Below are 15,688 nucleotides of genomic sequence, written 5' to 3'. Positions count from 1 at the left end.
AGTCTTGCCATTATGCCACGATCCGTATCATGGTCTTTCCTTGCCTAGTCGGAGTCACAACCCTGGGTCTTATAGACAAGTGCTAAGAGCCACCTCCTCGTCTTCCATGCAAGAATCCCAAAGACAACTAGTATATCATCTACAACTGCTTATCTATTTAATTGCTAGAGTCCAAACTCTGGTCTTGCATACAGATCTTCCAGGAGCCACCTCCTGGTCTTTCATACAAATTCCAAGGGCCACCCCTGGTCTTCCTATAATACATAAACCCAATGGGCTGACATTGGTGCCTTCGACCCATAGTATAGTGAGGAGACTTACCTCAACAACTGAACCCACGAATAAATCTCTAATTGCAGGTCCGCTTGAATTTTCGCGCTATCAAACAAATAACATCCAATTAACAATTGGGTTCCAATCCAAATCCAACAATCCATATATAGGGTAAAAAGACCATTTTACCCCCCACCTATTTTGGTCCAAGACTAAGGGCCAAACTCACAATCATAAAGGCCCACAACCAAAAATCATCCAAGGCCCACTTATGGCTAAATTTTCCAAATTAGGCCCAAACCCTTACTTAGGCCTTACCCTAAAGCCCATTAACTTTTCCCTAATCCACAACATATATTCCCAGATGGCTCAACAAAATCCCAAACAACTAAGCCCAAACCAAAGCCTAAACATACAAGGCCCAATCAGATCGAGTATGTGAGGCGTACAAGCACATACGCGCAGCGTACTCACTTGAAGGCTTGTACGCCCAACGTACTCACCCTTATTCAACCCAACTTGATTTTTCACTTAAACCATTAAGACAAAGCTCTAAAACACAGATCTGACCTCCCTGAGCTGGATTATCACGTAAAGTTGCCAACTTTATGTTCATACATGGCCAAATGAAGCTCTTAATCTTAAAAGGGACTTGATATATGACTTAATGCATGCATGAGACCAAAATTCACATTAATCTTGCAACTTTATGCTCAAGGATACCAAAACAAACTCAGACTTGAAAGAACAAGCCCATAAACAACCCAACTCATCCATAGACCCAAAATGAATACCAAAATCATAATAGATTTACCATGAAGAGATCTAGGCACAAGCAAGCCAAGATGCAAACCTGATACCTCATAAAGTTTCCCCACGAGATGATGATTCTGGATCCAACGCCTTTCCACTAAGCAAAACAACTTCAAGCTTCTCATATTTCCTTCCCAAGGAAAAAATGTGCACTAAAGCCTTCTAAAAGCTCAAGAACACCACCAAGAGGCTAAAATGGTCGATCTAGGGTTTTTAGGGTATGGAGGTTGGCTTAGAAATGAACAAAAGAGGCTAACATAAAGCTTATATAGGGTACAACACGAAATATTAGGGTTTCTTACTCACCCTCGTACGCCCAGTACATGAGTTCTTGCACCTCGATCCCATCCTCGTAGTATGCTAAGCGTACATTCCCTTACGCACAACGTAGAACCCTTTACATCAGTACGCCCCACGTACTGCCTTGGTACGTCCCGCATACTAGGGTTTTCCCTCAAACCCTAAATTATTTCGAAGTCATAACTTTGATACAACTCCGATTCCGACCATCCTTATATCCATGAAAAGGTATCGAGAAGCTCTACACTTTTATCAACTCATACTTGTCATAAAGTTTCCCGAACACAAAATGCAATTCCTATAAAGGCTCGCTGCCAATTTACCAAAATACCCCGTGGCACCAAAACCAATCTGAATGCCCGAATCATCTACATTTCATTACCCACACCCAAATGGGTAACGATTCAGAACAGGGCGTTACAATTGGATAGTCGTCAACTGATGTTCTCTTTCTTCGCTTTATTCACAAATCCATTTCATTTTGTTTTTTACAGAATTAAAAATGCTAATTCCAAATCATAATTAAATTGTAAAGTCTTTAATACAATATATCAAGGGTAAATATCATCTTAAGCCAACCAACTATTGAGTTTTGGTTTAAAAGGTCCCTAATTTATTTTTTTAGTAGGTCTGGTCATTAAACTTATATGTGACCAGTTAATTATACAAAGAATCTATTTTTTTATCTGGTTTTACCGGTTACATCCCCCCATCCCGAAGGTATCCGTGGGGAAATTTCATCCGATTTTTTAGAATGGTAGAGCTTGTTTAGGAGAAGTTATATATCGTTATATAACATTAGAATAATTGTCACTAGAGTGTTTTCTAGATTGTCTCGATCTTTCATCTGAACATGTCGCTCTAGAAATCACCGATCACGTGGAGGCGTTGATCTACATGTGACGTAAAAGGATTCAATTGAGGCCATTACCTCATCAAAATAGATCGTCGGCGAAAGCTTTGTGGTACATGGTGAATGATTTAATAAGGATGATACAATAGAGATTCATTAGCTAAAAGTATCTTACTTTTGATTGAAACATCGTTTTTCGAGTCTACCTCAAACCTCATTAGACATTAACAAGATTCAACACCAAAATGTACTTCAAATTTCAAAAAACCTAATTTTATTCTTCCAAAACCTCAAAAGGAACCCGATTATAGATGATTTTTGAGATAAACATTCAGGACGTTGGGAAATCGATCTTCGAGAGCTACTCTACGGTTCTGTAAAGTCTAACATTCAATCGAAGATGGTGGTGTTTGGCAGGTTGTGGTTCATTTTGGAGATTCGGCTTGAGCAGGTGGTTGTCGAAGGAAGCTTGAATGTTGGCGTAAGATGGATGGATGGTATTTTCGTTTAGGGGTTTTTTAACAGGTGGTTGTGATGTATGGAAGTAGATGGTGAAGCTTGTGGTCAAAGGTAGATGACATGTGGTATCATACAACATCAAATCAAAATTGAGAATAAAGCAAGGAAAGTTTCTACAACTAATTTCAACCACGAAAACAATAACTTAAATGCTTAACGATTTTTTTTAAAGGTTTACAATAAAAGGGAGTTTCGATTTGTGGTTGTAACTGGTAAAACCGGATGAAAAATAGAATGTTAGTACTAACATATAAGTTTAATGACCTAGACTACTAAAAAATACATTAAATACCTTTTAAACCAAAACCTAATAGTTGGTTGGATTACTATGACATTTACCCATATATTACATAGTAACTTTTCTATATTTACATTTTCTACCTTCAAATATTTTTAGTCTAGCAGTTTTAATACCTCAAGATAAATTATTGGTATTTCTAAGTTTCAACTTTGATCCCTTATTCTTATATATATTAAAGTTTGAAAATCCTTAGGAATAGTGAACATCTTGATTTTTTTTGGCAAAACTGGTCCTTTGGTTATGGGTGGGGTTGCAAATTTGTGTCTTTTTTTATGGGTCATATTTTGCCACTTTATATATTCTTGGTGGTATGTGTTCTTCTGTGATTGGTTGGATTTAAAAAAAATTGTTTCTTTGCTTGCGTGTTATCAGTGTGTGGATTGTCTTGGGTACGTGTTGTATTGATGTGTCACCGCAGCCTGGACCAATCGTATTTGGATTTGTGTGCTTCTTCTTCACCACCGATCCAGACTGGCCCATTTTCTACTTGCTCTAGGTATGTTTCCTTGCTCGCGTTCTGACCTCCATTGCCTCCTCTCACTTCCAACATCCTTGCTATCTGCCGGCTTCCGCATTTCTTCTTCGATTTCATCTGCCGCAATCTCCAGTAACACCACCTTTACCACAGACTCCGTCGGTTGTTTGGTACTTACATATATATGGTTTTCAGATTCCTTTCTGTTCATTTAATCAATGATTTTTTTTTCACGTTTTCATTTCACAGTAGAGAGCACCAATGGTTGCAGTCTTTGGATTACTGGACATTTCTTTCTGATGAATGCCTTCTCTTTTCAATTTTGTTGAAGTTAGAGTTTATGACAATGCAACAATCGACGATGATGGCTACATCCTGATGAATTTATCAATCTGAGCCTTATTCTCTTTTTTGTTTTCAATTATGGAATCCACAGTCGATTCACTGAAATCGATCATCAACACCCACAATATCATTCAGGTCAATAGAAATCAATCTGTTTTCCAGGCATATAGCTTTTTAAGAGTTGAATATGGGGTTTATACTTATGTAGTGTTGATGTTACATTTATTTTTCTTTTCATCGATTGATGTTCTTTTTCTTTCATTTTCCCCAATTTTGATATTTTTGCTTGAGATTCGAACAAAAAGTTCTTATATTTAGATAAAATCATGGGATTTTAGTACAAATTACAGCTCATACATGTTTGGATGTGGCCTTGAATTTAAGTTTTTATATTATACTATATACCCGACTTTATCTCTTTCTTCTGATGAAGAACTACTCCTGAATCTTTTATGTAACATACTCACTCATCTTCTCTTAATTGTTTTCTATCTTCTTTGTTTTTCATTACAGTATTCAACAAGAGTGTCAATTTCCAGTTCAAAATTGCTTCCCAATTATACACTCTCTCTTGCCGACCGTGTAGCCTCCGCAAACCCACCAACACTCCATCATCATCTACTTCTTCCGGACTGGGTTTCGTCTGAACTATAGTGGCTCAAAGAGCTTATAATATGAACCTACTTCAAATAACTGAATTCGGAAAACCCTGAAAAGGGAGAAGGCTTATTAACTGTAACCGGTGACTTGGCTCCATTTTTAGGTATATTGTTTGTCTTAATAATTGTTTACTGTTTAGGTCTTTATAAAATTATAATTATGAAGTTAGGACTTTGTTTGTGAAATAAATTTGTTAATTTGGTATGGATAATTCATTATTGAATATTTATTTCCATTGCTTTATGTGATAACTTATCGATTTGATCGACTTCAATTCATTCAATCACGAGTTTCAATCAGCTCAATTAGGAGTTAAAGTGTGGTTTACATGAGGAGATACTTCTATCCTTTAACTAGCTTCCAAATTGGGTATGAACTTTTGCTTTACCATATCAAATGCACTTGATTTAGCAATGTTCAGTTTGGAATTGTGATTTATGTTTGGTTAATCAGACCTCTTTTAAAACTAATTAACTTTGTGTGTTGAACCATTTGTTTTCTGATGAACTTCTTGATCTAGATAGATTAGTACGAATGATCTCAGTTGAGTTATATTTTTATAGCTTTTGGGTTTGTTAAAGATTTGTTTTATTTTTTTAATGTATTTTTCTTTTCATGTTATATAATTATGAGGTGATGGAATTTATCTGAGGAAAAGATGACTTCTTCATATGACTTTTCAACCAAATGCAATTAAGTTACACGAACAATAGGTTATTGAAAGGTATTAACATCATATGTTTTTTTTTGCACATGGAATAAAAAGAAATTAGTCATTTTAACTTGGGTTTCGGTTTTTCAGGATTTTCTTTTTTATTTTCGGTATTTGCTTATTTTTATCTTGCTAATGGTTGTTTCATTTCACAAAGAATAACAATGTACTTACATTTTTACAGCTTGCTGAGATCATAACAATGTAACTACAATTTTTTAACAATAATAGCAATTTGTTTGTATAATTTTTACAATAATAACAAAGTGCTTATATTATTTCTATTGACTGAGCGGAAGCTTCAAGTAATTCTTAATTTTATTAGTGATACAAATAATTAGCAAATCCTCAAATAACACCTTATAAGCAAAAAAGCATAAAAAAGATATATAAATAATTATTTTTTATTTGTTCGTTTATGATGAATTTGGGAAAGACTCTAATGGTTTAATGATTTCATTCTATTGAAAAAACATGTTTATTTTTTTCTAACAAGGTGGAAAGTTTCTGTTTTTAGATGGCATGGTGATTTTTTTTTATTATTATTTTTTTTACAATTTCTACTTTGGAAATTTATTTAAGAATAGAACCTTTATGCTTTTTTTTCTAAGTTTTACATTTATATTCATCCAGAAAGTACAGAGACCACCCATGGATGATGATGATGATACCGGATATTAAAATCCAGTTTCTGTTTCTGCCAACATTTTATTTATGTGAGTTTGGGAGTTTGTAATTGTATTGATTGTTATGTTTAAATTAAATTTGTTTTCTACTAGTTCGATAACAATTCAATATTTTGAGAAACATCTACTAAGACCACCATTTCCATTTCCAGGTGGGTGGATGGATTGGGGAATGTGCATGGTAGAGTTCAACCACCAAATGCTAGCAACAGGGCTCTTCTAATCGGTTCTCATTTGGTGAGTAATCACATTAATACTTATTAATAACAAGATTTTAACGTTTTAGGGAAAATTACACATTATCAGCATTTTACCTCCAAAGCCATTATGAGTGTTTTATTTGCACCATTATTGATCAGTTGGACATTTTTCAATGAGTTGGCATTTGACATGGCAAGTGAAATGACCACATACGTGTGTAAAAGTGTCAAAAACTGTTGTTTTTATGTGTTCATAAGTATAACACATGCTTATATGGACATCAGATGTCACATCATAAAAAATTGATCATGTAAACAAATCAAACTTGCTAACCGGGTTTTGTAGGTTACTAATGGCTAAATGAAAAAGAAATATATACCAATGGCTTTTATACAAATAATTTTTCCATATATTTTTTTTAGGTTTAAGGTTGATGATGTAAATATGTAATGGTTTTTTGTGTAGTTTTCCCTTTCTATCTTAAGTATTTTTGTTCCTAAGTGGTGGAGTTCTTTTTCCTCTCTCAACAAGATACTATTGTTGATACTGGTATGTGTTGAAGAGTTTGTAAGCCTTAGTTTTTCAATTTTTCGCTAATATTATGAACAAAATTTTCAATTTTTTTTGTTTTGTTTGTTATAATTTAGATGATCAAGAGCCATGGACGTTGATGGGATTTTATGCTTCTCCTATGGTGTATGCACATACTAATTTGGTTATAAATGAGTCTCTAGACAAGAGATGGAATGTTGTAAGTGTATTTTTTATAGTAAGTTGATTTAGAAATTACTTTAACAAAAAATATATTGATGATTATAGTTATTTTTGTTTAAATCTAAGCTTGCATTTGTTTTCAAGAATGTATTTGGATACATATGACTGAAGTATCATTTTTTTATGAAATTGTAATGTCATATTTTATTAGTTCAACCCAACATAGACCCAAGAATTAATGCATCAACCATTGGAGTACATGTTGAACAGATATGACCATTGTATACTTTAATCTATATTCTAGCAATGTATGTTTAGTTATTCGCATTTTATATCATCCTACTTTCACTTCTCTCTCTTAAAGCATTTTATTTTCGAGTTTTTATAGCTTTGTACAGACAAATAGTCCATGAAGACAGACCGAACAAAAAATCTCACATCTAACCCCGCAAAGCAGGGTCACTCACCTAGTTATATTTTAAAGTAATGTTTTTCATCATTATATAATTTTTTTATAGTTTTCATTTTGTATTAATATTACTTTTGTTATTATAATTTCTTAATTAATTATATTTTGTGGTATTAACCAAAGAAGATACACTTTCAGATCTTAGTTTTTGCCGTTTTATCCATACATAAACCTGTTTATACTTTTCTGTGCGCTTAATAAAGGGGTCTCCGCTACAACGCGTGCAACTACGATTTCACTCACATAATTATTGTTTATTTGCTTTAATAATTTCAATCCAAAAAAGTCTAAGTCCAGATTAAGATATACGTTTTATAGAATATAATATAAGATGTGGAATAAGCATTTTCATTAGGGTTAATGTCATAAAAACCTTCAAATTTTTATGGTTTTGTCGGTTTTGCCAAAAGTTGAGATTTATGTCCGTTTTTACCCTAATATTTTCGAAAAAATGTTCGGTTTTACCCTTTTTTACCGATGATAACAAGTTTTTCACGTTACTATTATATTAAATTCGTAAAAAAAACCCTTAAGTTTACCCTTTTTTGCGTTTTTACCTTTAAGTTTATAATTTTTTTTTTTACACTTTTACCCTAAGTATTTTTTTTCATAATATACGTATTCATGCAGAAAATCGTATTTATATACAAAAAAATGTTTAATTAAATATTGTATTTATATTTTTTTAAATGTTATATATATATATATATATATATATATATATATATATATATATATATATATATATATATATATATATATGTTTTTTTTTGTGTGTGTATGTGTTTGCAAGGTTATACCATTTAAAAAGATAAATATTACTTTTAGAATTATGAATACGTGTTTTATAGATATAATTTTTAGAATTATAAATACATATTTTTACATTTTTATATATAAATATGTATATATACTTCTAAAAATATATTTATACTTTAAAAAAACATATATCAAAATACATATTTACACTTCTAAAAATATATGTATATACTTATATGAACATGCTTATGATTCAACAAGTTTTTTATTGATATGTATACTTTTAAATGCATAAAAATATGTCCTTGTAGTTCTAAAAACATATTAATTTGTGTTTTTTTTACATGTTAAATGGTTTATCCAAGAAAAAACCCATATATATATATATATATATATATATATATATATATATATATAAATGAAGAAATAACATTAAAAAAATGTTAATACAATATTTAATTAAATTTTTTTCGTATATAAATATAATTTTTCTGCATGAATGCATATAATATGAAAAAAAAAAAAAACAAAGGGTAAAAGTGTAAAAAAAATATAAACTTAAGGGTAAAAACTTAAAACACTATAAACTTAAGGTTTTTTTGCGAAGTTAATATAATGGTAACCTGTTATCACCGGTAAAAGGGTAAAACCGAACATTTTTTGGAAAATGTTAGGGTAAAAACAGACATAAAATTAAACTTTTGGCAAAACCGCAAAACCATAAAAACTTGAGGGTTTTTATGACATTAGCCATTTTCAATTTTTCATTAAGATAACAAATTTGTTTATGTTAATAAAAATCTCATATTTACATTTTCTACCATAATATTTTTTTATTAAACAGTTTTTATCCTTCAATTTATTCATATTTTTAAGTTACCTTTTTGATACCTTATTATATTTTAAACATTTTTAGTCCCTTACGTAATTGTTTTTATAGTTTTCATTTTTATTAATATTATTTTTATTTAAACGTTATAAAATTGTACGGTATTTATTGTGGTATTAAATCATAAAATTAATACATTCAAGATATACTTTCAAATATTTATTTTTGTCTATCTCCTCCATACATAATTATTTGGTTCGAAATCTTATTTTATACTTTTACATTCCATTTTACGAATAATTTGTAATGTGAACCAGAAAAGTATACAAATAAAGTTACGATTTAAACACACTTAAATGTTTAAACTACGTTGAAAGTTGTCTCAAAATTTCTCCCACATAATTTTATCCATGTCGCACTGTGTTTTTCGACATACTAGATTTCCGCAGAATTGGACGGATGGTCCAAACCCTAGTTTAACTGTTTTTGCACACAATTTCTAAATAACTAAATAGACGATTTCTAAATAATTAAATAATAATAATAATAATAATAATAATAATAATAAATATTTCGGTCGAACTAAGTTTTATCTTTTTGATGAGTTAATCTATTTTATACTATATTTTTTCCTTTCTCATAAAAAAAAAAGGGAAAAAAAAAAAATTAAGAAGAGGGAAACGTGTGAAGTGAGTGTAAGCTAACTCCGTAACTTGGCTTCGCTTCGATATGTAGGTAGGTCGGTGTAGGAGCTCATTTGCCAAACGTCTTCAACACCACTCGTTCACAATACCACAAACCCCAAAATTTTCATCCGGAAAACCGAAAACCCTAATTCGCTGGACTTTCATCTCGATTTTACACGGATTCGGTTATTTTTCTTCTTCACTCGACTATCCATCCGTCCTTATTCTCTTTCTGCTGTTCAATTTGAGGCGTTTCTGATGGGGTGAAGCGTTTGTTTCTTAATATCTGTCTTGCTATTTATGGAGTGGGATAGTAGCAGTTCTGATCTGAGCGGAGACGAGGAAGGATTTTTATTGAATGATGGAGGTCCGCTGCCTTTCCCCGTCGACAGCCTGCTTCAACCGGCACCGTGTGGGTTCGTTGTTACGGATGCGTTGGAGCCTGACAGTCCCATTATTTACGTGAATTCAGTTTTCGAGATCATAACTGGGTATCGTGCTGAAGAAGTCCTCGGTCGTAATTGGTGAGTTCTTTCATAGATAATATCTTGTGAATTGCCTTTGTTTTCGTGATGCTGATTACGTAATTGTTGAGGGTTAATGTGTTTTGGGTCTTTTTGCGTAAGGAATCAATGGAATTAAAGTTCTTTCTTGCTCTAGTTACCATTATTCAGTCTCGTTTAAATTAATAAGTAGGGATTTTGATCTTAATTGGATTATTGATGTTTTTAGCAAAATATGCTCTAACTAGTTTTGAAACATGGGGGAATATGTTCTCTGCACCTAAAGACATGCTTGTTCTCTGCACCGAAAGCTATGCTTGTTGATAAATTGGAAGCTTTATATCGAATTTAACCATCTATGAAGATGTTCAAAGCGTCATTACTTGCATTTAGATCTAGTAGAGTATACTTCTGTACAGAACCTACTAGGATTGTTCTTAGTTTTGCATTTGGAGTCAGCAAGCTTTTGTGTACTTATGTTTCGGTGATTTAGGACTCTAGTTATACACTTCTGATCTGTATGGTTAAAAAATGTTGTTTGTTGCTTTAATTGTTACTATAGTTGATAAGGTCTCTTTTGGTGGTTTACTTTGACATAATATATATACAACATTAAGCTAACATTCTCTATTGTCTGCTGTTGTTGGCATGCACAATTATTTTTTCAAGGGAGTGAAGAAATGAATTGCTTTACCTCATTACCCCACTCTTAGAATAGGATAGGAACAACAGTTGGATTCTATTTTTGCCATATGAAGATTTTGTGCCAACTTCACCCTATACTAAATTGTCAATGCACCAGATTCAGCAAACATTTTTCCAGTCCCCTATATTAGCAACATGGGAAAAAGGTTTGTTATGATCTTTTTAATACGAGTAACTTAGGAGTTGGGAGTTAGTTTCCAGGTTATTTTGGTCTTGTACATGACCTTGTGTCTGCTTCCTCACAAATAGTGTCACAAATTTCATTAATCCTCAAAAGATTAACAACTGGTACTTAGGCTAGCTTTGCTCATTAAAGATAGGTGTTTGTAACCTGATTATTTGGTCTTCCTTGGTCATACTCATACTAATGGGCATGTTCTTCATTAAGCCATCAAAGAAATGACTTTGACTATATATCTACAAGTTTTCTCTATGATTTGGTTTTGGAGCATCCTCCAACATCATGTGCTGGAGACTTTTAAAGTCTAGTTTAGATACTGATCTCTTAGTTCTTAGATGATATATATAGATTTTGTGGTCTGTTTGTTAAACTTTATGTATCAGTGTTGTTTGGGTAAAGAGATCCGAATGAATGCAGGCTCTGTCCAAAATAAGTGATAATAAAGCTTTTCTATTAATTAAGTGTGTGAAATGAGTATTTTTTGGAGGTTGACATACATGATACAACACGGGGTATTTTGGGAAATTATGAGTTTAATTGGGAAAACAAACCCTAATGACTTACCACAAATAAGGTTCTGTTTGTATGAATAAGTCACAAAAAACAGCTCTATATGGATTAATGATATTTTGTTACTTTTCTTGAACTGCTACATTGCTTAAAATAAGGGCACACTTGTCTTTTTAACCTCTAACTTGTGCATTTGTTTGCAGCCGATTCTTGCAATGCAGAGGTCCATATGCAAAAAGAAGGCATCCACTGGTGGACTCAACTGTTGTTTCAGAAATCAGAAGATGTCTGGATGATGGAATCGAATTCAAAGGAGAACTCTTAAATTTCAGAAAAGATGGCACCCCATTAATGAACAGATTACGCATGACCCCAATATACGGTGATGATGAGGTCATCACCCACATCATCGGTATCCAATTCTTCACAGAAGTCGACCTCGACCTGGGCCCACTCCAAGGCTCCTCCACAAAAGGAACCATCAAACCATCCGACGGCTTTCGGTCCAGTCTTTTCTCATGCCGGTTAACCCCAGACCAGACCCGCGGGTCGACCCGTGGACTCTGTGGGATCCTACAGCTGAGTGACGAAGTCATTTCTTTAAAGATTCTCTCTCGGTTGACCCCGAGAGATATTGCTTCTGTGGGGTCCGTTTGCAGGAGGTTTTATGAGGTTGCGAAAAACGAGGATTTATGGAGAATGGTGTGTCAGAATGCGTGGGGTAGTGAGACAACTAGGGTTCTAGAAACTGTCCCCGGGGCTAAGAGGTTGGGGTGGGGCCGGTTGGCTCGGGAGTTGACCACCCTCGAGGCGGCCGCATGGCGGAAGGTGACAGTTGGCGGGGCGGTGGAACCCTCCCGGTGCAACTTCAGCGCGTGTGCTGTCGGAAACCGGGTGGTTCTTTTTGGGGGCGAGGGTGTCAATATGCAACCGATGAATGACACTTTTGTCCTCGACTTAAACTCTAGTAAACCCGAGTGGCAACACGTGAAAGTCGGCTCACCGCCACCTGGGCGGTGGGGCCACACGCTCTCGTGTGTGAACGGGTCGAATTTGGTGGTGTTCGGGGGGTGTGGGACCCAAGGGTTGCTGAACGACGTTTTCGTGTTGGATTTGGACGCGAAGCATCCTACGTGGCGGGAGATTTCAGGGCTGGCTCCTCCGCTTCCGAGATCATGGCATAGCTCCTGCACCCTCGATGGGACGAAACTGATTGTCTCCGGTGGATGTGCGGATTCTGGTGTGCTTTTAAGCGATACTTTTTTGCTCGACTTGTCAATGGAGAAACCGGTTTGGAGAGAGATTCCGGTGACGTGGACCCCACCTTCTCGCTTAGGTCACACTCTATCGGTGTATGGTGGCCGGAAAATCTTGATGTTTGGTGGTCTTGCGAAAAGCGGGCCCCTCCGGTTCCGTTCGAGTGACGTGTTTACTATGGATTTGAGTGAAGACGAGCCGTGTTGGAGGTCGGTGACCGGAAGCGGAATGCCCGGTGCCGGAAACCCGGGCGGCATAGCGCCGCCGCCCCGGTTGGATCATGTGGCGGTTAGTCTTCCCGGTGGGCGGATTCTTGTGTTTGGGGGGTCGGTGGCGGGGCTTCATTCGGCTTCACAGCTTTATATTCTGGACCCCACGGAGGAGAAGCCGACATGGCGGATATTGAATGTGCCCGGGCGGCCGCCCAGGTTTGCGTGGGGGCATAGTACGTGTGTGGTGGGGGGGACTCGGGCAATTGTTCTTGGCGGGCAGACGGGTGAGGAATGGATGCTTAGTGAGCTTCATGAGCTGTCGTTAGCAAGTTCGGTTATTTGAAAAAAAAATGTATAAAACCGATTTGAAAGGTGGTTTTCCGGTCAGCACGTGTGGTTTTCCGGTCAAGTTTCGGTAGTATTCCAAGTAAAGGTACGATTTTTGTCAGATTTGGTCGCAAAGTCCCAAGTTTTTTTTTTTGGTAAGAAGTTATTGACAGATTGGGTAGGGTATTATAATAATATTATATAATATACGTAGGTTTGTTTTGATGTTTGTCGATGTAATGATGTTGTTTAAGGTTCTATGTTTGGGACCAAACCCAAGGAGGAGAAAACTAAAGTGTTAAAATGGTGCCTGTATATAGGAAATGACAAATTTGCCCTTGACTCTCTCTCTGTATTAAGCTTTACTGTGCTCACCCAGCAAACGTGGACCGGATTATTCAGCGTGTTGTTTGACCATGGACGAGGACTTACTTATGGGTAAGTTTTTTAGGGGTTTGATTTAACAATTATATATATGCGTTGCCTATGTATATGCATATATGTATATATTTGTTGGTGGTTTTGTGCATCTTTGGTTGTTATGACTTGTAGTATTTTGGATGTTGGTATGCTTTAGACTTTAGAGGAATGAATGATTTGGATTCTTTGGTACATGTGTTTTTTTTTTTTTTTTTTTTTGTCAAGTATTTGATACAATTAGTTATGTAAAGTGCAAATGCAATGCTTCTATGGATGGGATAAATTTTAATTTTTAGGCGGATGGGCCGTTTTCAATGTAGTAAAAATGATCATTGTGATAATGAGGGTATTTATGTTTTTTGCATAGAGAATTGAGTTATTGTCACAGTTTGTTTTTTTGGGTATTTTAGAAAAATATAAGTCTAAATCAGAGTTTATAGCCAAACTCAGCACAGCTATGTATGAATCTAGTGAAGTATTGGGGATAAAGGTGATCATTGTTATTACAAACACAATTTACTCACTAACCATAAACCTTGGTTGTCCATTGAAATCCGTTTTTTAAGCTTATGGTTCAAAATTATTTATTTTGTCTGGTTTTGATCCCAACACACTTAGTGGTATGTCATTAAGTGTTTACATGTAAATAAAAAGAGTATCCACTAAAATTCAAGGTTCTAAATAGCTTTTACAAGTTTAAGCGTTTTTCAAGACGTGACCTAACATGGTAATTTTGAATATGAAACCGTATTATTTTATATAAAATATATCAGGTGTTTAGAAGAGTTATATTAGTATTTAATAACAAAAAGTTGATAACTATTCAATGGTTTTATTCCTGATTCGAAAAGGTAAAAAGGAAAAATAAAAATAAATGCGCCTTTAAAACTCGCATCATAACACATATTGACCTGTTTTATGTGCCACGTTTAGCATCGCTACCATGAAAGTTTGAAGACGGTATAGTGCGCCATAAGTCGCCTTTTTAGTTTTTATAGCAATGCTGAAATTACCATATTGGATTCGTGTTTTTCTCATCTTTTTAGAAGATATCATAAAATAATCATGTTTTTCTCTAAAAGGATTCGTGATATTACCTTTTTTCATTGCTTCTATTTGTCTTTTTTTTTTTCTGAATAAAATTCCCAGGAAGTTGGTTTTCAAAAGTTCCATGTTAAATTCCTTCTAACATTTCTTTTCTGAAAATGTTTCTTTTGATTTTGATGTAAAAAAAATGCAAGTACAAGACTAAACACGCAACCTCCAACATCAGGACTACAACGCATTAACTATTTGCACTGCTCTTGGTTTACTTACGCTTCAAAGAAATAACTATATTAAACCGATTTTGTGGTTATTATATTATGCAAAACACTATTATTTTTTCACAAGCTGAAATCGCATTCACAAAAATATTGTCATGGTCGCAAAATCTAATCAAATTTGCAAGGTATGATGTTTGAAAAAGTAAATTTGTGAATTTGCAAGTTCTTTTCGTTAGTTAAGTTGACTGTTTTTTGTAAACTAACTTTTCAAAGTGTATTAAACTTGCCAACTAATTGATTTTATATTTTAAAATGGTACCTAACTAATGTTTTCTGTATGGTTAACTTCTATCTCAGGCTGAATATGTCATCCATTTTTTAAATTTCATACTTTTGAACCAAATTTTAAATTTTATTACAAATTCAGTTCGAATTTAAAACTTAGTTAAAACTTAGTTACGAACTTATCCTAAATTTATTTTTTTACAAGTTTCTTTTTCCAACTTTTTTAACTTTTTTATAATATTTAAGAAGATTTTTTTCTTAACTTTTTTTTCCTTTTTTTTGAAAATATTTTCTTTAACTTTTTTTTTTGAATTTTTGTACTGCCACATATGCATTAGCAAACAAACTTTCTTTTTTCTACTTTTTCATTGCCTGAGTATATATTATCAAACCAACTTTTTCTAAATAATCTCTTACAAAATTTTGTT

The 15,688-nt window shown here is 34.0% G+C and overlaps 1 protein-coding gene and 1 long non-coding RNA gene across 8 annotated transcripts; both read left to right on the top strand.

Moving 5' to 3' along the window:
* The first annotated feature begins 3,482 nt into the window (after positions 1 to 3,482).
* Positions 3,483 to 6,896, top strand: LOC111914000 (uncharacterized). Of its 5 annotated transcripts, none has more exons than XR_002857665.3 (7): positions 3,483 to 3,704; positions 3,784 to 4,014; positions 4,393 to 5,263; positions 5,885 to 5,967; positions 6,090 to 6,174; positions 6,604 to 6,687; positions 6,786 to 6,896. It is a non-coding gene; the product is annotated as an uncharacterized LOC111914000 (long non-coding RNA). The 5 variants fall into 5 exon arrangements; XR_006185043.2 differs by lacking the exon at positions 6,604 to 6,687 and having other exon boundaries at positions 3,491 to 3,704; positions 4,393 to 4,642; positions 5,173 to 5,263; XR_002857666.3 differs by lacking the exon at positions 6,604 to 6,687 and having other exon boundaries at positions 3,485 to 3,704.
* A 2,748-nt stretch (positions 6,897 to 9,644) lies between these two features.
* Positions 9,645 to 13,902, top strand: LOC111914001 (adagio protein 1). Of its 3 annotated transcripts, none has more exons than XR_002857669.3 (3): positions 9,645 to 10,119; positions 11,698 to 13,396; positions 13,611 to 13,902. XR_002857669.3 is itself a non-coding variant. In XM_023909739.3 (2 exons), exons 1-2 carry the CDS (start codon positions 9,896 to 9,898, stop codon positions 13,304 to 13,306), a joined length of 1,833 nt encoding a protein of 610 aa, XP_023765507.1. In that variant the 5' UTR covers positions 9,645 to 9,895; the 3' UTR covers positions 13,307 to 13,902. The 3 variants fall into 3 exon arrangements, 1 of the variants encoding a protein (XP_023765507.1); XR_006185162.2 differs by having other exon boundaries at positions 13,545 to 13,902; XM_023909739.3 differs by having other exon boundaries at positions 11,698 to 13,902.
* Positions 13,903 to 15,688: the final 1,786 nt, after the last annotated feature.

The sequence above is a fragment of the Lactuca sativa genome, chromosome 7, assembly GCF_002870075.4.
Source record: "Lactuca sativa cultivar Salinas chromosome 7, Lsat_Salinas_v11, whole genome shotgun sequence".
Lineage (NCBI taxonomy): Eukaryota > Viridiplantae > Streptophyta > Magnoliopsida > Asterales > Asteraceae > Lactuca > Lactuca sativa.
This window is presented reverse-complemented; position numbering and strand designations above follow the sequence as displayed.